The sequence below is a fragment of the Rhea pennata genome, chromosome 1, assembly GCF_028389875.1.
Source record: "Rhea pennata isolate bPtePen1 chromosome 1, bPtePen1.pri, whole genome shotgun sequence".
NCBI classification, from domain to species: domain Eukaryota; kingdom Metazoa; phylum Chordata; class Aves; order Rheiformes; family Rheidae; genus Rhea; species Rhea pennata.
Window position 1 is genome coordinate 43,911,572 of NC_084663.1, and position 23,594 is coordinate 43,935,165.

The window sequence follows — 23,594 nt, forward strand, 5'->3', positions numbered from 1 at the left end:
TTTATTTTAGTCTTTTTTAATGTTTCAGACTTAAGGACTGACTAAGAATGTGAGATTTGGCCCTGTTTAAAGCCTGTGGGGCTGAGCCAAGGCTGTTAACCATTAAGAATCTAGGGTTTTATTAGACTTTTTATGCCTTCAAGATTGACTAATTTTCTAAAGCAGTCACCTCTACCAGCTCTCTTCTTAGTGGACTTCTCCTGCCTCATAACTGTAGCTGGATTACAGTATGATGTCGGACAAGATACTTCATGTCTTATTTTCAGTTCTGTGTTTTCTCATTGAAGGTAGAGTTTGCCATAGATGTAAATGACTTAGAGCAGGAATTTGAAAAGATGACCTTCTGAAGTCCCTTCTAATCTGAATTTTCTTTTGACTTTCTAACTGTCATGGGAAAAAGCAATCCTTGGGTCCTGCCCCATGCTATCACCAGTACCGCCAGCACAAGCATTTTTTTCAGATCTCTGATGATCTGAATCTGATGTAAGCGGAAAGAAAATTCCTGTTTATTTACTTATTTTGTCAGGTTATGCTTTGGCCAGATCAGGATGAGTTCTTGAATCTGGTTTACTGAGAAACTCCAGAAATCCTTGAGTCATTGTGTGAGCGGGTATGAGCAGGAAGGAGAAGGAGTGGGTAGGGACTCTATTTGAGCAGCAGAGTTGGCTTAAACATGCTCTGGACTAGGGCATTCATTAAATACTCTCTACTTATTTGGAAAAGGTGGTGATATTGTGCTGTGTTGATAGGAGAAGGGTTTGTTAGTGGCAGGAGGTGTATGGCAGGTTTAGGACTTGTGTATCCCTTAACTCCAGTTTGTAATACTTACAAAGCCACATGCCAAGAAGTATATGGCCATTGCTGTTTTCAAGCTAAATAAAACATCAGGGTGTGTGTGGGGGAAATAAATAAATAAATCCCAAACTTTGGAGGACTCTTTTAGCTAACTCTCTTGAAATAAGTTATTTTGCCATTTATGTGTTTCCTGTGTTATTACAGAAAGATGCAACTATTTTATAGAGCTATTTTTATCTTAAGTGGAATTTGTTGCTGCGGGAATTACTCACAATATCAGTTTTAAAATGTAGAACATTGCAAAAAGACTTTGTATAGAAATTGGCTGAGTGCCTTTGGTTTTAATATTCCTTGCTATTCATTTGATTAATTGTTATATTAATATGAATCCTGCTGAAACAATGTCACCTTCTCCCAGTTGGGTACGCATCTCACTGTGATATCATCAATCAAGAACTTTTTGCTCCCTGCCATGCCTACATCAGTCCAGGGTTATATTACCAGCTGTGCCGTTTTGATGCATGCAAATGTGGAAGCAGCTGTTTGTGTAATGCTCTTGCACACTATGCTTATGTCTGTGGCAAGCATGGAATTGCTGTTGACTTCAGATCTCATATTTCCTACTGTGGTGAGTAACATCTGCATAAAGATGATTCTTTTAGAAATGTGAAAAAAATCTAGAAATAATCATTCACCCAAATACATAGCAAATTGGTAGTTTATGCTGGAAACTAGAATTGTACCATGGGCTCATGAAATACTCAGGAGAGAATCCTAATATCAGTTATGTTAGGTATCTAACTCAAGGGCTCTGTGTTACCTCGCAGGGATTATTGGTCCCTTTCCATTGACTACAAGGAGAACTTAAATTTCTAAACTTGAACTTCTAAGTCATATTGAAGTCTACATTAGACTAAGGTAGACAGCATGGATACAGTCAGTGTGGGCAGGATATATCCTGCTGCAATGCATGATAATATTAATAATAATATGCATAATGCGTAATAATAATATGATATTACCAGTTCGTTCAGGGCTGGAGCTGATGATGTGTATAGTATTCTTGTTGCTAAAGCTAAGCCAGAATTTAGAAGCAGAGAGGAAAGACAGCAAGAGCAGCAGAACCAAGAGGTTCTGGGATATAATTCTATGTATACAGGAAGCTCTGTACAGATACCACAGATACTGTGGTATCCTGAATACAGTAATCATATGTAGAGTTTTTGTTGTTGGTGTTGTTGTTATTCAAGAATGGAGAACTTCCTGGGCCAAATATTCTTAAGAAGATCCTTGACCTTTCAATATTATCAAACTGATAAAGAACATAAAATGCAAATGATTACTCCTCTCAGTCCTAGTTATTTAAAGTATTGCTTCTTATCTGAGTATTATTTTCTATTTTGCAAGAAGAATGCTGAGAGAGACCTTTCAAGTATCAGTAAAAAAAATCATGTATGTGGTTTGCCAAAAAAGTTATAGCATATCTGTGGCAGAGCAGGGATTTAAAACAAGGCATCTTTAAATCAGGAGTAATACCCTATCCCACTGAACTATTCTTTCTCTTTGGAAGCCTGAGTTACTAGATAAATAGATATCTATGCACATAATGCATGTGTACACACAGGTGTACATGTAAACATACACACACACATATGCATACAAAATATGTTTTAGACACTCATTGCTTTTCCAAGGAAATTTCTAACATAAGCCATACTTAGTCTAAACACTTCCAGCTTAAGAAATCAGTAAACAACATACTTGTCTAATGTATTTTAACTGAACCAAGAGCAGCAAGAGTGCGTTATTTTGTTCTGCTGTTTTGCATTCTTAAGGTATACTTGGCTTGTTTTTTATCTTTCACTTTTTAAGAGTATGTTGTTCTCCCTTCTCTCTTGCTCCCCCAGCTGTGATGTGTCAAAATGGTATGCTTTATCATCAGTGCTCTTCCCTTTGTAAACACTCCTGTGCTTCACTTTCTGCGGCAAATAGCTGTGGTGATGACTGTGCTGAAGGATGTAATTGTCCTGATGGGAAATATTTTGAAGAGTCGGTCAACTTTTGTTTATCAATGTAAGTCATACTAAAACAGGATATACGTGTAGGTATATTTACCTCTTTCTAGCAAACTTTTCAAAGAGCTTTTCAAAGCTCTTTCCCTCAACATATAGACTGCCTAAGAAATAGAATAAAAAACAGTATGTGCGTATTTCAAATGTTTATACTGATCAATAGTGTGGCTTCATCTAATATTTTGTGTTAGAGCCATTTACAGCACTTGAGTCACTGCTTTAGAGAAGAGTGATGAAATTTTTTTAATTCATGGGAAACCATTTTTATATGAAAAGACTGCTCTAGAGACTTAGGAAAAAGTGAGAAGGAATGTAATAGTAACACACAAAGTCACAGACAGTATGGAGACAGTGACTGGGAGTGTTTGTTTTCTCTATCTTGCAATGCAAAAACATGCAGTTAAAAGGGTAGGAAAAGGTAAATGAAGTGAAATAGTTTTTTTACACTGTGTACCTACATTTTACAGCATACCACCATGGGTAGTTACTAAATTTAGGTACTAAATTAAAAACTCGAATGAATATTTATATAAATTTCAAGATTATTCAGAATTACTGCTGTACATTATGACAAATATTTTGGAAAAGTCAGTAAGGTTCATACTGCAGGGATGAAGCCTGTTTCAAACTATTAATGTGTGAAGAAACCTGGTATTCCCATATTACTGTATTATGTCTAGAGAATTGTGATAGTTCTGTACCATCTGGTTGTTAGGAAAGTCAAAGTTCTCTGCTGTGACAGTTCCTCTTTCCCACAGAATAAGTGGACTTTGCTGTAAGAATTCCTCTTTCCCACAGTTTTGACACTACTTTGGACAGGAGTTGCATGTTGCAGTACTACTCCCATAATTGGGAAAAAAACTTTTCTATAAGACTATAATGCACAGCAACAGCAAGTAAGTAATATGGAGATACAAGGAAAATCCTAGCTTTGTTAAGGATAGTGGGAGTTTTGCCATTGCCTTCAGTGCAGCCAGTTTCATCCTTTAATTTTTGCCTTTAATTAGATGTGTATTATAAATAAAAAGATTGATTTAGTGAATTATGAAGCCTGTTATAATTGTTTGATGAATGAGTTGACCTTAAATTTCATTTCATTTTGCTTTTGTAACCACATACGTAAGTATTCTTTTAACAGATCTGCGTGTCGTTGTCATTACAAGGGCAAAGCCCTCCAGCCTGGAGAAATCCTCCTCACGTCAACAGGTTCCTGGTAGGTTTGAATACAAAAAGAGTTTTAACTTTTATGTTTCCCTGCTTGAATGCTACTGAGATATTTTCGTATAGAATGAAGGTTTATTGTATCAAGACTTTTCTTTTGTAACACACTTAAAAAGAGATAGACTACAAATTGGATTATATACATTCTTATTTTAACAAAACCTTCATAAAACATATCCAGGAATTTAGTACTGCTGAGGACATCTTTGTATGATGACACATGCAATATTTTGTAAGTGAGGGACTAAACAGCATCTCAGAATGCATACACAGAGGCTGCAGTCCTGTTCTTAGACTCACGAGCATTATGATAGCAATGTGAGGCTGATTTCAGAAGAATAAACAGTGTGATTCTATTTCGGACAGCCTTTCAAACAAGGCCTTGTGGAGAGCTGTATTTGTGTCATTTTGTATCATTTATTTGTGATGGAATCCTGACCTTACTGAAACAAGTGGGGAAACCTCCCCAGTCTTCTGGTCAAACTTGTTAATTTTACAAAGAACACTCTTAACTGACTAATTTAAAAATGTGTCTGGGATCTGAGTGTCAAAGTTGGTTCTTGCTAAGGTCTCATATATTATGGTTGTTATAACTGAAGCTTTGTAAGCATGTACTTGAAGAGGTGAGAGTAGATTCTTCATTTTTCTGGCATTGCTATGCCTCTGCATATATATTTGTGTATATATACAGTCTACTGTGTGTACACTGAACTCTATATATTTGTGTGTATATATATATATTTTAAGGAAGAGGAAAAAAATGAGGACAAGATTTACTCTCCACTGTGTTTTTGTGACTCTGTATTTTATCAACAAAAGAGTCCAGCCATGTATCCCAACTTCTCTGTAAGTGTAATTTGCATATAGTATCCTTCCATATTCACCGAGGGGAAAAAGGTTTTGCATTACATTGTCAGTATCCTGAACCACTTGAGCCTACCTGACCATAGAGGTTAAAGTACTCTGCTCGCTCTCTCTTTTTTTTTTTTTTTTATTTCAGTGAGAGCTAAGCAATTGAAAAAGCGCCTAAGTATCTTTGAGTCTAGGCCCCTACAGGTCAACATTTAGAAAGGCTAACAAAATTTTTCTCCTGGAATAAAAATGAGTTTGCTTTTCTTTTTGCCAGCCAGTGTTTGAATGGAACAATGAAATGTATTGAAGCCACTACAGAAAATACAGGTAGGTTATATTGTCTCATATTACAGTTGCACAGAAAAAATTCTTAGGAAAAATTCTTTTAAAGATTCCAAGTGGGATATAGGTCAATATATTCTAATGAGAATGCCTGAAATTAGGCTCAGTATCCCTCTTTAGGCAGACTCAGGACCCTGATTTTAGAAAGTAATTTTTTAATGGATTTAGAATGGATTTCAGTGCACTGATTATCATGGCACATCTAAAATCCTGTCTACCTGAGGCATAATGATTTGATCTTTAAGAATGGGCTGTGGATCAGACCCAGGATGCTTAGAAAAGTATTTTTGTTTGCTATACTTTAAAACATGTATTATTTGTATGTTAATTATATCACTCATGTAATACAAATGAAGCTATAGGCTGTTATTTTTTTATTGTTCTTATGTATACTGTAATATATGCTAACTGTGCATTAAAAATAAATAGATGAACGAAAAATAACAGAAAACTTTCAGTGTTGATCTCATTTAACCTACATTTCACATTTCAAGTTCACATATGCCCTGAAGGAAAAATCTACTATGACTGCAGATCTCCTGTGCCTGGATTGCCAGCAGCTGGTGCAAACTGTGGAGTCTCCTGTGCAAACCTTGCCATGAACTTCTCCTGTGTCCCCTCACCACCTTGTGCAAGTGGCTGTATTTGCCCTCTAGGGTAAGCCTTTGTTAGAATACTCTGTAACACCAAGTACATATATATAGTTTTCACTATATATAGAGTCAGTGTGACTCTGCATATTGTTTTTTTTTTTTTTGAATTCCAGTTATATCACATCTCTAGTTTTGAAACTATTGTACTGTTGTTTTTTCAAGAGGTATGATATGGTTGTAGTTAAAAGGTCAGCTCTTTCTTTTGTCTCTTTGACAAAAGCCAGCTCCTTTTGGCTGTTGTGAGGCTCCATGCTGTAATCCTTCTGATTTGAAGTCCCACAGGTCTCCATTCTGAGGCCACTGTTCCAATATCCCATGAAATATCTAGCATGCTAAATCAGTCTGATAGAGTATGTTACTTGGGACTCCTAGGACAGTGGATGATTCCCACTGCTTACATAGTGTAGTTTACTTGAGTGTAGAAGACACAAGACATAAAATCATAGCACAATACACCTATATTCCTGCTTGCTGCCCAAATAACTGTCTGTCTTAGATGATGCTGATTCCTGATGTGGAGCAGGGAAGGAGGGAGTGCGAGCTGGATCCTGCCCTCCTCTCCTTTATTCTCTCTATCTACCCTTCTGAATTCAGCCAAAGCTTTGATTTTCTCAACTCACGTGTTTGGATTTGGTTTCCAGAAAGAGTATGCCAAGCTCTGCAGGGGTCAAATCAAAGTACAAAAGCAGAAAGCTAAAAGTAGAAAGCTAAAAGTGTTTATTGTGCGGTTTCTATCAGAATCTACCACCATTCTGTCTATCTGTGTTTTTCCCTGATCATATGTACAGTCATTTTCAAATGTGAAGAGTCAAATGAGATATGTAACTTGCTGCAATTCCATCTCAGGTGGAGTGCTACCCAATTTTTAATCAACACTTGACTTTGTTTCTTTGTATATGTTAGTCAGTGGTCCCTGGCAGTATATTTGTTACATATAGATCAGAGTCTAATAAGACTGCTAGAATTCCTCTTCCATATACCTACATGTAATATACATACATGACTAAGTGCTGGTAAAGGATAGGTTTCAGGCATAACTATTCCAGATTTTACTAGCTGCCCTTGCCTGATGTTCTGTAGTCCTTTACACTCTCTGCCTCACCGAAGGAATTAGCTTCCAAGACCACTGGTAGGTAGAATAGAAGCAAACAATTATTTTTAACACAAAAATGTGTGAATCTGTGCAAAGCATTATGTAAAAATTGATAATTGTTTACTGATATATCCCCATGAGGATATCATGATATCATGAAAATTCATTTGAAAATTTAAAATAATTAAAATACAGGTTTAAAAAATAGCTAGCCTCATACTACTTCTGAGTAAGATTGTACCATTTAAAACTGAATGTATTACGTGGTGCTTTTCTGAATAATAAAATATAAAGGGGATATGTAAAAGCAAAACCACACATTGCTGTCAAATAATGGAATAAAACTATATGATACACATGAATTATTTAGGTAAGCAGGAAAATTAGCATTTTTAAATTTAATGGAAAAGTAAATATGTAATTAGTACCATCCTCAGTGTTAAATTATAGTTTTGGAGCCATTATGCTTTTCTTGCTTATGAGTCTAAGTGGCTAGTTAGTGGCTTTGAGATAGAAAGGGTCCAGTAGAGTTATCTTAAAAATTTGGTTCAAAACTTGTCTCTCTTTTATAGAAGAAAATGGTAAGTATATACTTCATGACTTTAAATCTGTATCTACCAAAGCATGAAAGCCTTGTTATGAGTAGTTTTACTACTTTGTCATTTCTTTTCCTCTTAAAGTGTTGTTCCTCTCCTTTTTTTCACCTTCCCCGTCCCCTTTCTGCCCATACCCATTGTTCAACTGGATGATGTAACCTTTTGGGGTAGAATCTGGAATTTTCCCAGGTACTGCTGCCATTTTCCAGCATCCTAGGTATTAATGGTGCTCACAAAGTAAAACTGCCTGTGTATGGTATTGAAGGCCTCTCCTTTGGAAACCCCTGACTAGATGGACTCTAGTGTCCAAAGACGGTTCTCTTAAAGCAAGAGTATTCTGTACTTAAAGAGATGATGAGGAATAAGAAACACTGAGTCTCTGGTATTTTATAGAAATTGAATAGAATTTCTTAAAACTTCACGAGGTAATAACAACTAAAGCAATTTCATCATCCGAAGATACAGTGAAAGACATCCTAGCACTGAGGTGGAGATGCAGTAGGATAGTTGAATCACAGAAGTACAAAGAGTAGGATGGGAAGGGACCTCATGAGACCGTCTAAGGTTATTCTTCTGCTCTTCATCAGCATCAGGAATACTTACGTGACTCCTGGCAGATACAAGACTAACTTCCATTGATGGATTCTCTACAGGACCTTCCCAAGACGTCTGTTCTAGTGCTTTCCTATCTCTATTTTTCTGAGCATTTAACTTGACTCTTTTACTTAAAACAATTTGATCTTTAATGAAACAGTAATTGTGAGGTGAAGAAAACTTTACTGTGTGTGTTGATTTTTACCTGCAAATTAAGCAATCTCAAGTCAGTTCTTGGAACAAATCTCTCTGCCTTGTCAACAGTCAGAATGACAACTGCAGTAGTTGTTCCTCCACAAAGAAATACTGGGAGTGTCTGTAACGCTTTTGTAAAGCAAACCTTGCTAAACCACTGGAAATGAAGAGACAGCAAAAAGTGGTTAGCCAAACCTCCAAGTCCCTTATTAATGCTCTAACTGGACTTGCAGCTTTTTGCATTAAATTACATCAGATTTACCTAACTGCATTAGCCATTTCTGCTTCCCCAGTGCAGACAGGTAGCCTCCACCACCAGTCTTAGTCAATTGTATTTCTTCTGTCCTGCTACCCCACAACAGCTGCCATAATCCTGGTTGCTATCCTATGCTCAGAATAGGATGATTGCTGCTCTGAGTAAAGGAGTGGGCGCATCGCTCCAGTTGCTTTCGTGGGACAGGAGGAGGATGGAGCAGCAGGGAAGGAGGACCAGCCCTGTAGCAACATCCCTCATGCATGGATGCACTTACATTTAGGTGAGAATCAGCAGGCCTGCATACTGCCCTTTTTGTTGCAGAGGGCACGGGGAGCATCTCAGGTTCTGTGCCTCCGTGCAGGAGCTGAGCCTCACACAAACTTCTCCACCTCACGATGGAAGGAGCTGCAGTTGTGAGCCTTTCTAGGTCTCCAGCTATGCAAGGAGGAGATCATTTGTTCTGGGTAACTTTTGCTGCTGAAACAATTTGCCTTGCTGCCTGAATGGAAGACCAATTCTCCTTGGCTTGTTTTAGACAATGCACCACTTGATAAACTGTGTTAATCTACTTGTGAATTAGTTTTCATCTTAAAAATAATTCTTTTGTTTTGAAGGATGGCAGAGCATAGAGGGAAATGTTATATTCCTGACAGTTGTCCGTGTACCTGGAAAGACCGGGAATTTCTGTCAGGAGAAGTGATAGCTACACCTTGTTATACCTGGTGAGTGACATGCATTTTACATATTTCCAAATCATTGAAATCCTGCAACAAGGGAAAATTGATACAGAAAATGTATTCAGTACAGTGAATATCAAAAATGTATATTGTTGTTTGTAGACAGTCACAGGAAATATCTTTTATTAGATGCACTGATAGACTTGGTCTAAAGTAGAGTTTTGGGTGAGCAGTTGGTTCTTCAGGTCTGAAGAAGAAGCAGAAGTTTTCCAAATTAAAAACCAATTAAGAACAACTGTTTGATTAGATGTGCATTAGTTAATCTCTGAAAGAAAAGACAGTTGATATTTCAGAGAATGGAATATAATGAAAGAGAACCAGAGAGGAAAAAAAGGAAATTAAATGTATGGTTGCACTAAATAGTCTGCTCCTTTGGGAACTGGACCGTTTGCAGTGTGAGTTACCAGTCGACACAAGCAGGGGCAGTGGAGAACCTGCCTTATGTCAAAACAGTAAAACAGGCCATAAGAGAAAGATAGAAATAATAAGGGAATATAGGTGGAAAATGAGATAGTAGCCAGTGTCTTTCCTGAGGAACCTTACCTGATTCGTATTGACATAAAACATATTTTCATCCATTATATTTTGTTATCTCAAAAATCTATCTTTAGTTAAATATATATTAGTTATCAAAAAAAAAAAAAAAAAAAAAAAAAAAAAAAAAAAAGTTTCACCTGGCAGTTTTTAGTCAGCTGAAAACATCACTGCCAAATTAATTGAGTTTATACACTCACATACACAAAACAGAGGCTCTCGGTACTTAGGATGCTCCTAGTCTTATACAAAGATGCAAGTCACTGAAGGTAACTGACAAGAAAAATAATCCCTCAAAGCATGAGCATTTCTTAAGCTCACTTTGTACTTGTCGGATTCATTGAAATCCTAATGGTAGCAGCTGGAGATCTCTTGCATTGATTATGTGCAGCTTGTATCTCAGAAAATTTATCAAAATATCTTAAAAATATAATAACGATGTTTTATGAATGTGTGTGTTGTGGCACAGTGTCTTAGGTATACTGAATACAAGATGAAAATATTTGCAATATGCCATAAAATTTTTAGGATTTTTGTTTATTTCTTATACATTCTTATGTGCGTCTGTGCTCATGGCTAAATGCTCAGAACTTTTCTCTTGCTACATCACCTGTAATTTCAGAAGCAATCCACAGAGTAGCTCTTTTTCAAGGTCTGAGAAAATTCTTCCCTTCATGAATTTCTATGTGACTTGAATAACAAGCACAAGATTTTTTTTTCTTGAAAGTACAAAAGCAAATGTCCGTGCTCTGAGAAGTTACTGACTGTTATCTCTCCTTACAGTCTTTGTCGGAGAGGGGTATTCAGTTGCACTAGTTATCCCTGTCCTGCTGTGTGCACTATTTATGGAGATCGACATTATTATACATTTGATGGATTGGAGTATGATTATGTCAGTGACTGCCAAGCTTATTTGCTAAAGGTAGGAGAATTGTTCCCATGTTTTCATGTGTCCGAGTGCAAGTTTCTGTGAAAAGCCAGTCTTCAAGTATTTTGAACAACAAAAGATGATATAGGGAAAGAGATATTAAGAAAACAAGCACAGAACAGTTGAGTGTGAAAGGAAGAATTTGTAATGGCCCTTTTTGCTCATTTACTTTGAAATTGGTATGTGGAATGATGTCAATATATGGTCTAGAGAAAAACAGAAAACAGTATTCTTTTCTCTACATTGAATAGGCTTTTATCACAATGAGAGAAGACAACCAATATAGAAACTCTTCTAGAGCTAGGTATATTCTATAGATTTATTTAACAATTAACTATGAACAGTGCCTGGCAGAGGGTTAAGAAGGAGCTTTGAGGGCACTTGGAATCTTTCTTGAATGTGATCTGCATCAGATCTGGAGTGTATGTATATAGCAATATCAAACACAATGATTTCATAATTCAACAATGACATCCTTCATTGAGATTTTCTGGCAGCTACATGCTAACATTTCTCATAGCGCACATTTACAGTCATTGCTGGCCTTTTTTTGTATAAAATACCACTAATGACATTTAGGAATATATTCTTCTTTTACTAACAATGCTATTGTTATCAGTGTAGCTGTTATTGAGGCTGGGAGTCTGTCCTCTGAGTTACAATAATGCTTTTAGAATATTATTTTTTATCAACTGTAAATGTGTAATTTTAAGAAAAAGCATAATTTCTCAGCATGGACTGCTGCAAATAGTTGCATTTCATGGACATGTTGGTAAAGTATTCGCAACTGTGAAATAAAACAGAATGACAAAGTAACACTTTTTGAATGTACGCTTTAGGGATCTTTGTCCCGGATATTTTGTCTCTTAAAAAAAAGGAAAAAAAAGAAAAAAGAAAAAAAAAGAAAGGTCAATAAAGACTATATAAACTTACCTGACTCCACCAAAAGATGCAAGAAGGTATTCCCAGGAAACTAATACCTCACAGGAGCTCCTGGCCCATATCATATCATCTCATAAAAGAGCCCTTACTCTAAACAGTATATGAACATTTGCATGAATTCTCCTCCTTTAAGATGCAAAACCAAGAATTATCTTATTTCTGAAATCATCTTGCCTGTATGACAAGGTGGAAAAGTGTCTTGTCATTTCTTAATGTCATCAGACTAGAGAGATGTTTAAGACAAATCTTTGCTACTTTTCAAACTATAGTGTTATACTGGAATGTTTTTCTTTTACAATGAAATGTCACCTGCCACTATACTTTATATGAAAGTACCTATTTGGAAATAAACTACGGGGAGTTCAAGAATGAAGTTGACAGCCATATAATTAAGGCACATGGCACACTGCCAACAGTCCTTTCATCAGGTGAACATGATGACACAAGTGATGAAAATGTAGATCTAGATTTTCAATACCAGAATAAGTCTTGTCAAACTAGAGATGGCTGCAACAGTAGCTCTACCTAGCTTTTCAGACTTTTTTTTTTTTCACTTCTCCCAAGCTTAGCTAAGGTGAGAAAAGACAGCCTAATTTGTTCATTAGCCTTATTTTTTTCACTAGAATATAGAAAACTTTCATGATCTAGACTGAAGGACTGTTATTATGGATAAGGCACTACATAATTATGTCTGGAACAGGTGCTATATCCTTGGATTTTTTATGTAAAGTGTTTGGAAAAGATTTGTTTTAGGGGTGGGGCAGCAAAGGGTGGGTAACCCAAAGTCTGGGTTCATATGGCAGCTGCCTCAAACATTTGAAAGACCTGAAATACAGAATTAGTGAACTATGTTGTATATAATCCTGGAATCAAAATAATGGAGGATAGCAGTATAACCAAATATTTTAAAAGGATTCTATGACTGAATTTGGCAGAAACAGATGAATAAGCCTGATTTCCTTATGAAGGAATTCTAATAAAGAGAAATGACACATGATACTGGTGAAGAATTGAACTTTTTTAGTAGAGGAAAGTCATACATGATAGATCTTCTGAGTTACGAGATCATGTGAGTAACAGTAAATATATGAATATAGGTTATCAGATCAATATATGCATATTTTATATTTAAATACCTTTTGGAGACAGATTTTATTTTTTTTATTTTTTATTTTTTTTTTAAGACTAATCTGCCATAGGAAGAGAATGAAGTTTCTCTCATAGCATAAAGGGTAGGGTTTTTTTTTTTTTTTTTTTTTTTAATGGAGAGATCCCTAGAGACATTGCACAGGAATCTGTGCTGAGACCTTTATTTAGCACCTTCAGAAATGATTTTGAAAACAGGATATGGAGATTGAAGTAACAGTGTACTAATGGTACAGAATCAGTCTGAATAGCTGAAACAAAAGGTGACCATCTAAATGTTCAGAAGATCTTCTGATAGAAAACACAGCATGGTAAAATGAAAGATGGAATTCAACAACAAAAAATGGAAATCAGTGCACACTTAGAAAAAGCAGTTATTTAAAAGCAGTGGTTAATGAATTTGTCAACTAATTTTTTAACTAAAATGATTAAAATTATTTTCTTACTCCGACTTTTTTGCTTATGTTCTTCCATCTTCCAGGATGGACCATATTCTTTCCCTAGCAAAGTGGTATTCTAGCAAACTTCTACTGTAATTTCCTTGTATTCTAACCTTGTATTCTAAGTCTGTTTCTTCCATTTGTTTTTTTCATTGAAATTCTGCATTTATAGTAAAATTATTGTCTTCCTGTTACTTACATTAGGGTGGTTTTTATTTTTTATTATTTATTTATTTATATATTTTTAGCTTTGTGCTGGTTTTCAGTCCTGCAGTTCTGTATATTCTGTAATGTCAGTGTATTGCACTTTGGAGCCACTTAGACGTGTTCTCTTCTGATAAACAAGATTGTATTTTCTCTTACTTCGGAGGGATTATATTTCCAAGGGAGTGTTTAGAGGGATATTATACCCTGATGGTATAATCAGGTATTCTGATGAATGTCCTTGAACGAGAGCTGTGTTGCAGTGCTTATCTGCCATTTCAAAAATCCACTGCAGTCCTTCTATTATCTTCATTAGGTTGTCAGTAAGGCCCTAAAGCCAAGAAAATAAGCAACTAGTTGCTTCTTCCATCTTGAAAGATCTGTTTTTCTAGCTGGCAGAACTGAGGCTCTAAGTCTCAAGTATTCACAGTTCGTGAATTACCCCCAACTTTGAAATACACAGTAAAAATATTTTCAATTGTTTTCAGCTGACTCTGTGGTTCTGGTGATTTTAAAGTCACCTTTTTCATCTTCTTGCTGCAACCATTAAGACTCTTTTAAAGCCAAAGTTACCACTGTACTTAGAATGTTGGAGGATTATGAAATCCTCAACTAGATACTTGATCAAATAATTAAATTGTTACACCAATTAGAAGTTTGGATATAACACTTTTAGGTCAAGAGACACTCAAGGACTCATTGTTAAGGTAGAGGTTTGTTTAACAAAACATGAATGATCTGGAAAACTGGTACCAAAACATGAATGAACTAGAAAATCAGTACCAGAGTTTCCCAGAGTGTGGGAATGTTATCCTATTGATAACAGTCCCCTGAGAGCAAGGCAAGTCTTTTCTTACGTATTCCTTCTTTTGTAACTTCAGGCAAGTTCAAAGCTCTTTAGTTTATACCCTTATTTTTGCAATGCTTTATACAAAGCTTGGTTGATGCACTGGCAGTTTCCTATCTGTTTACTTGCTGATGTATTTGACTATTACATTTGTTAAATGATGACTGAGCATAAGCTGCAGCAACTATACACTAAGCAGTAATTCTTCAATTATTCATTCCCACATTTGAGCTGGCAGAAACGGCCTTTACACTATTGCCCCCTCTAACTATCTGTAAACTTTTGTATAACAATTTTCAACATCATTTCTGCCAGGTATCAAATCTGTAGATCCATGAAGTTGGTAAATCTATACAATGAAATTGTATTTTGCATCTTTCTTATAACATGTTGGTGAAATTAATACATTCTGCCTAATGATAGTCACTCTATGCAGGACTATGCAAGATGTTAGTCGCTCTATGCGTCTGAAGGCTCATGGTTAACAAATATTTTCAGGCTGTCAGTTCATAGCTAAGAAAAATATTTTCTTTTAATAAACTCGAGATTTTTAATGGGAAAGTAAATAATGTTGCATTTAAAATCATAAGTGTTACAGATTGGAAATCTGACTTTAAAAGTCATATTAATCTATTCAAGGAATAAAGCTTGTAACATAAGGTTCCAATCAGAATGCCTTTACTTTTTTAATTGACATACTTAGTCCTCAGCGCTACATCCCAGTAAATAGTTTTACGAGTAAATGATATGCCAAAATATGTCCACTTAAAACACTTGTCAAATAATTTATAGCAACAGTAACTTTGCAGAAGTAATGATGTGTTTCTTGACAGTTTGTGTGTGTGCATGCTCCAAAAAGAAAAAAAACCTGCTTTTCATTATTTGCTGCGAGTGGTTTACCCTGCTCTAGTTGCAGAGAACACCAGCAGTTTGCTTTTCATCAGTACCATTATTTCAGAGGAAATCTTTCTGGATAGCCCTCTTTTTATAATTGGTCTCTGGAAGTGCTGTAAGGGTCACTAGCCAGTTCTCTGTGGGAGACATCCCTTTCCATTCCAGTCTTCAGCTGGGCAGCCCAGTGCTCAGCTAACGTACCTGTTTTTCCATTTGTGCTATGCCTTCTATGAGCAGTAAATTTAATTACGCTTGGCAATGGATTTATGCGCTGGTTCCATTTTCTGCAGATCAGTGATCTCAGAGTCAGTTACCTCTACATGCCTTTCTGTCTCCACCAACTGATTCTCCAGACCATTAAATTATGTGGTGAATGAATCACTTTCATCCTCCAACAAATGAAAGATCTCTTTCAATTTGTGCAGGTGCATGCAGGGCTTTCAGGAAAGGCTGGGGGAATAGTTTCTTGACATGAGACTGGCAACTTTGAGAAGGTGTGCATAGTGTGATTCAGAAACTGGATCTTCCTCCTAAGGACTTTGCCATTTAGTGACCATATAGCTTGAGGAGAGTTTATAGCTGAGCTTGAGGACCTTGAATTTCTGCTTTTGTGCTAGCATTCAGCATCCAACAGTCCTTTGGTCATACTGACTCTAAAATACCATAATCTGTTGGGTGTCTGCAAAGCCAGATCATGGTAAGAATGGCTACCTGAGTTTGATAGTCTCTCACGGGGAAAGCTTTGTGGACTGTTGATGTCTGTATTCTATTGATGTAGCAGTAAATGGCAGGCAAAACCCAGCAACCTGTGCTCTGTTTCAGGTAGCTGTAGGGTATGTTGTCAGCGTACGATGCTTTGGCTATGGTTGAAGTTGGCGGGGGGAGGGAGGAGAAACACACGGTGCTCAGGCTAGTTACCTGTAGATGTTGCTTTGTGGTTTATGACCGCTGACTCCGGGTCTTGTAGGTGAGCTGTGAGACCTGTGAATTACGTTTACTGTGGTCTCAGTCAAGACATGAGTATCTTTCTGTCTGAATACATAGAAACTAAGCTTTAATCTATACCAATGTAAATGAACACATACAACTTTCATTTTGTTAAAAAAAGTAAGCTTTGTGCAAGTTTCAGCTTTCTAACTCCTGTCATCACTTGCTCAGAAAAGGCAAATTTATTACCACTATGTCCTGTTCTTTTTTTTCCGTTATATTGTGCTTTATCATTACAAACCAACAACAAAAAATACATGAATTGTGCACTTAGTTATCTCAAACTAGCAAGACCAACAGTACTGCTGATCTGTATATCAGAATAGCTTGCACTGGCATTATTATCACTTGAAAACAGATATTTGAATGTTTCCCAATTCTTTTATCTAGGGAATATCTCATTTTTAATTAGAAAAGGATTGCAGAAATGTAACCTGTGCAGAAGCCAAATCTGATGCACTAACAGGCAAAATTAAATAAATGAAACAAAAAGCAATCTGTTCTAAGCAATCTTTCCTTGAACCTTTTAAAGTAATTCTCTTAAAAATATATAAAAAAAAACCCAAAACCTGTTCAGCTCTGTTTGATTTCATCAAATTTTTTTAAAATTAAGCAGTACAGATTTAAAAGAAGGTTTTGAAGTATATCAAGTAAAAAGACTTCCTGTCATGTACTTTTTGCAGTATTAGATTTAAAAAAACCCTATTTGGGTTTTAAAAATATTGTTGATAAAATCCTGAAACAGCCAACAGCTCTAAACTGTCATAAATCTACTCCAAAAATCTGCGTATAATAAAATCTGATTTAACGATTTGTCCTTATTTTTCCTATAACTTCTATACATATACACAGATACACTGGATCTTTCTCTAGAGTTGTCCAGTGTTTAATCTTCCTGAGGTGTATTGTTTTGGGAAGTCACTTTTAAAGAAATAGAGAAGAGTACCATGAGTGCATTAGCAGGCATCTGGAAGTAGTTTGAGGTGAGTCACTAGCTGGCATAATCTTCCTTTTGAATTTACTTTAGTGATTCTGCTCGAAGATGTTGCTTTCCATGTTTACTCAGTAGTACTACAGTACTAGAAATGTGTCATATCTTTGTAGATTTAATGCAAGTTTCCTTGCCTTATTTTGAGTGAAAAAAAAACTAACTTAAATCTACCACTCTGTAGAGTGTAGTAAAGAAAAAAGAGAGAGTGTGCGTGTGCGTGTGTGTGTGTGTTAGGCTTGTAGTTCCTTTAGGCTCTTAGTTCCTAAATGCATTTTTTTAAATACTTGTATAGAAGTGCATTACATCAGTAGAGGGGTAAGTAAGATTGCCATTCCTTTCTCAGTTCCTTTTGCCCAGTTCTCTCTGGTAAGATTAGCGCCTACTTTCTTTCGATATCCTTGCATCCCAACTCTCATTTGGATTTCTTCCTAAACTGAGACAGTATGTATCAGTGCCATCTGCTGACTCCTAACAATATTGCGCACAGCTCCAATGTTTGAATAGCTTTGGGGAAGTCTTTTGAGAGTACAGATTTGTACAAGATGCAAAAGTATTAAATAAAGCTATGCAGAATGTCTGTGTATTATTCCAAAATGATTCAGGAGAAAAAATGATACTGGTAAAAAGAAAAGCCTTCCAAAGATGCTTCTTTGGTGTACATTGTGAATAAATTTTGAATAATTAATATGTTTACACTGATTATCTGGAAATCAACCCCACTGTAAAATGGCACGAAAAACTAACAGGGCACGATCATATGTTAGGTGCCAAGTACTTTGTCCACTCTCCAAAAACACTTAAATATTTATGTTTAGATGCTCACTAAATCTGGGCTAAGAAGCTTGACTTCTTGCAGGGTCAAGCTCTCTGCAAATAATAATTTGCAAAGCTGTAGATTCACATGTTCAAGTTCCTTCAGAGGGAACTCGGAGCATAATAAAAACCCACCAAACTAATTCTGAGATTCCATAAAACTTCCTGAAAGCTAACGATATCTCTCTGAAAATGCTTAGGAAGGAGAAGCATCTTCTATTTTTTAAATTAATATTTTTTTGTGTATGTATTTTTTGGGGAGTTTTTTGTATGTGCCTGAAAAGCTCTAAAGAATCATGAAAATGTATCTCTATCCAGTTCCCAGCATGTCCCTAGATTCTATTGTAGCCACCCCAGTTTGCAAGGTAGTATACTGTAGAGAATGAAAGACAAAGAGAGGAATTCAGGATATTAGGAATGGAAAAGAGAAAGTCTTTACACTGACTGATTGGGGAGATTTTAATGAAATATTAGACAAAGGGTACAGCTACCTTTAAATTGTCTTCTCCTAGGCTGCATCTTTACTATATAGTAATCATGAGTTATTGGTGATAGTGATAGAAAATTTCTAGCAAGATACGGAAACAGAAAGTTTCTAACAAAAATAAACCATAGCATTCCCAAGCATTACTTAAAAAAAAGTACTTTGCTTTTTAAGATAGGAAGAACTATGGAAAAAAAGTGCAGCAAAGTCTAGAAAAAGAATGCTCTGAGAAGTAGGACTGACAATGAGTTTTTGACTGACTGCCCAGATCTGTGACTCTGTCTTCTCTGTTGCTTAGCAACTCCATGTTATCACAAAGAAACTGATATTAAGTTGGAACAAGCTGGATATGGTAATTTACGTGGGAAGATACTCTTGCAGTGGGAAAACCATTTTATTTCTAGCTTCTGTCAGCGTAAGTAGGTTTCACATGACAAACTGTAGTACATCCCCTGTCGGGTGCATTTTACCTAAAAAGGTAAAGAGCAGCTCTGCCTTGGAAACAGATTGTGGAAAAAAAAAAAAAAAAAAAAAAAACACACACACACACACACATGCACACACGACACCCACCTTGTTATTCATTAGACCTACTCCTAGTGTCTACTCAGACATTTCTTCTAACAGTAGTGACAAAAGCTAGTTTATATGTAGATATGGATCCAGTACAAATTAACGAGATAGGACTCGATCATTATCATTTATACTATCAAAATACCTAAGAGCTTAGTGATTTGCCCAAGACATCACTGTCTTACACAAACATAAAGTGGGAATCTAAATTGTCCGTCTCTTTCTTCTGCATTAGCAATGATTGTGTATTAAGTTAGAATTGCATGTTACTTCCTCCCTGCTGGAAGCAGAGGCTGCATATGTAGCAGTTACAGACTTAATTTGAAGACCATCAGAGCTATGGTATGATTGAACTTTGAATTTGGCTGGTACTGAATGGATAGGGAAAGACCTAATTTTTATTCAGAAGAGAATGGCAAGGGTGTGAATGTAGATCAAACGTTATCTTGAAAGCTTTGATCCACAAGAGACATCTAAAACACATAATGCTGTGTTATATTTGAGGTTAACTCTAAGATTTAATTGGAAAGAGAGAAAGTACAGGAGATTCAGGCTTTAATGAAAGTTTTTCTTAAACTTTTGACTTACTCACAGTTCCACTGAAGCAATAATGGTGTGTCTCTGCATTTCCACCATGCAGCATTTCCAGTAATTTAGTACTAACACGCAGTCCTACAAGTAAGGAAATACTTAATGTGTCTTCAGGAGTCCTTGCTCTGGCTTTGGTCAGCAAAACTCTCCCTGTCTCCAGATTTCTCTTTACTGCAGAGTTAACTTGAAATATTACTCAACTTTTGCCCTTGGCTCAAATCCCAACCATACACAAAAACTTCTGACTGTCAGTCTGTTGATGCTGTTAAGCTAAAGTGATTGGCCTGAACTGTCAGAAGACCCAGGCAGCAGTTTGAGTTAGCACAGCTAATACAGCTAGATGATGCTGCTCCAAGAACTTGACTTCATTGCCAAAAAAGGGGTATTTTTACTGTGGGATAATTAGTCTGAATTAACTATCCTTAGAAAAAAAAGAAGAAGAAAAGGCAACTCAGTCTATTTTCTTGCTGTGAAGACATTACTTCCCTATTAATTCAGAGTGCCCTCTTACTGAGGCTAAGCTAACTGGAGAGGAATGAACTCTGCAATGGAAACAGCCCTGTTTTCAGCCAACTATACATGTTTTATGTGTTAATTAGTCGTATATACTCCAAGCTAAGCTCTTTTCTGAACTGACTTATGGTAGGAGATCATTTGCTTGCTCACTTTTCATGTGACCAATATAGAATGTATCAGCTTGCATCATATTTACCAACTTGGTGAGTTTGTCTCCTTTTTAATTTACTGTATCACTTCCAAGAAATCCAAACGTGCTCTGGGCTGTTATCAGACTTGGAGGGGAATAATTACTGGATTGACTCCAGTAGCAAGCCTCTCTTGATTAACACAGTGCATTTCCCAAAAAGGTAGTGACCAGTTCTATTCTGAGTGCAATTTAAAACAACTTTATAACAGAGGGAACATTGCTGTACCCTGAAGTTTCCACTTCCTTTTAAACAGCTTCACTGCTAACTAGTGAAGAGCTGTTTTTCTAAATTCATTTGCCATTAGTTGCTAGTCCTAATTTTACCTACTTTAATCTTTGTCTTCCAGGCTATTTGCTAACACACCACCCATCTGTTTCTTAAATCCTAGTGCTAGGGCAACACAAAATTTGCACGCAATCTCTCATACCTCACATTCATTGCATTTGCTCATGCTTGCTTTAGTGTTTTCTTTGCCAAGTAGTAGCATCCTCTGGCTTGTGAGCCCTGCTGGACTAAGGGCAACAAAGCTGTAGCACATCCTCTGTGTGGCAACAAAAATACCTCCACGCTATGCATTATCTAGAGTTGGGGGTTTTCTTTAGACTAGAGTTGTTCTTTAAACAGTTTGGTCATTTTCACAGAATCACAGAATGGTTGAGGTTGGAAGGGACTTCTGGAGATCATCTAGTCCAACCTCCCTGCTCAAGCTGGGTCACCTAGGGCATGCTAGACACAATAGCATCCAGGTGGGTTTTGAGTATCTCCAAAGAAGGAGACTCCACAACCTCTCTGGGCATTGTGCTTCAGTGCTCTTCACTCTCACAGTAATTAAGTTCTTCCTTATATTCAGGCAGAACCTCCTGTGTTTGAGTTTGTGTCCATTGCCTTTTGTCCTGGTCTTTTGACTTTTATTTAAAAAGAAAAAGAAAGCTGCAGCAACCATTTTTCTATATGAGATGTATATATAGAAAATTCCTCTGCACTGGTGAGGAAAAATTGATGTTATGTTTTTCTTTCTGGAGATCTGATGAACACAGAATAAATAAGGGTATGAATGTGAAGCAGGCAGGGAGTAGCTGGAAGCCTGTGCCCTTTACCTTCCAAGTGATTGAAGGAGGGAGCAAAGCTCTGGGGTGGGACACTGCACATGCATACCAAGGCAGGGATTCCTTCTCCTGTGGCTGAGTGGTGCTCTCCCAGAGCACTGTTGTGAGCCAAGAGGAGTCCTCAAGTTGCTTTGAGAAGTTCTCATCTTACCGACTGTGCCATTAGCATCTTAAATCAGTTCTTGTAGTTTCTGCCCTCAGATTACCATATTTGCCCTAAGCTCTCCTTTGCTTCCCATGCCTCTAAATCCTGAAGCTTCTGCCCTGGTGCCCAGGAGGAAGAGCTGCTCATATCTGGCTGAATGTGCTCCTTTGGAGATGAGTGTGCTGAATGCACATTTATAAAGACAGTAATTAGCAGTAGTCTACATGAACTATGTGCACTGGTAACTAGACTGAGCAAGTGTCTAATACAGGGGAAATATGCAAGTGAAAGCAGATAGTTCTTGGATTTTTTCTCCTCGGAAAACCTTAAAGGAGCCATATTTTCAGAGGATGTTCAAAAGAGGGTGGGAGTAAGAAGAGAAGGTTAGACATCATTTTGTTTCCAGCACTACCCAAATGTCTCATGTATGACTGGATGACTCAGCGGTGGTATGCAGAGCTTGTCACCTCCAAGATTTTTATTTCGTATCTGTCACAAGTTTGTAATGACTGTAGGACAGTGTTTGATCAAAAATAACACTGGCTTCAAAGGCATTCTTGTTGGCTTATATTAATATTATGAAGTTGCATCTCAAGTCTTTTCAGCTTATAGCTTCTTGCTGGCTTGTTGACTTGCAAAGATGGTATAGAAATCAATCAAAAGGTAGATTTTAAACAAGTAAGAAATCATGAGAGTGAGTAACTCAATTTTATTTTTTTGTGGTAGAGCATGATCAACTCTGAAAACAAAGCTGCTCTCCCTTTTCCCAGTGCCAGTCTAGCAAGGAGAATTACAGGGTGCATCTGCATTTGTCTCAGGGTGTAAAAGAATCCCAGAAGCTGCAGGTGAAGGGACAGGTATGCTAAGCCAAAGTGCAGAAGTGATTGTATGTGCTGAGGATGCAAAATTAATTTACAGGGTGGAGAGCCAATAGATATAGTATTATGAAGACAGCACAGAATAAATTTGAATTTTGGAGATTAGAAACAGTGTGGAAGAGTAGATTAAACTGGAAGTGCTGTGTATGTGGCATTCCTTGATGTGTTTGTCGAACACTAGCAAATCAAAAGAGGAGACAATACTTCTGAATGTTAGAAAATAACAACAATAAAAAATGTCAGAAGATTTTCCCCACTCCAAAAACTTTTACTCAATTTTTTTTGAACTTTGGTGGATATCAGTAAAGAAATTATTCTACCTACTACTTGCAGATGGTAGATTTCTTAGCTTTAAAAATACAGTAACAGCTTGATCTCAAGTATCCATGTTTTAATAAAAAGGTTATTTTTAAACCATGTCTTGATTTTTGACAACCATATTGTGCAATATGTATTGGATTCTATGTATGAGTACATTTTAAAAGCCTAAACAAGACTTTTATTTTAGAAATAGGCAGATCCTCCGAATGTGACGTTCTCAGAAGAAGAAAAAATACTAATAGTTAACATAATGGTTCTTTATGTTTAACTCCAGAGTTTGAATTGCTTGAGGGTTCACCTTTGAATTTGAAAATGTATTTCCTTGTTTCATAGCTTTTCTTAAATTTTAAATTCAAAGATGTGAAAACTCTTTAAGTTTTTCATGCTGATGTAATGTTGAGGCTAGAATGTATCTGCAGGAGTGAAACACAATTGCATTTTTAAGTAAAATGATTTCTTTTTCATATTGCAGAGTACAGATAACTCAAATGTATCTGTAATTGCTCAGAACAAGAAGTGCTTTGACAACAATATTGTTTGCTCGAAGAGTATTTTCATCACTGTCGGAGACACTGAGATTTATTTTAGTAAACCTTCCGAGAAGCAGGTTAGTTGCTTTCTTTGCTATTAGATTGCCCTTTAAGATTAGCATTTTAA

The 23,594-nt window shown here is 36.5% G+C and overlaps 1 protein-coding gene across 1 annotated transcript in view; it reads left to right on the plus strand.

The window, feature by feature from the left end:
* OTOGL (otogelin like) overlaps positions 1–23,594 on the plus strand; it is a 92,651-nt gene that overhangs the window by 24,325 nt on the left and 44,732 nt on the right. The window contains exons 19-26 of the mRNA XM_062584856.1: positions 1,214–1,423; positions 2,703–2,868; positions 4,006–4,080; positions 5,215–5,267; positions 5,777–5,939; positions 9,284–9,391; positions 10,724–10,862; positions 23,410–23,544. Coding sequence (XP_062440840.1) covers positions 1,214–1,423; positions 2,703–2,868; positions 4,006–4,080; positions 5,215–5,267; positions 5,777–5,939; positions 9,284–9,391; positions 10,724–10,862; positions 23,410–23,544 — 1,049 coding nt within the window. The remainder of the gene's footprint in view (positions 1–1,213; positions 1,424–2,702; positions 2,869–4,005; positions 4,081–5,214; positions 5,268–5,776; positions 5,940–9,283; positions 9,392–10,723; positions 10,863–23,409; positions 23,545–23,594) is intronic.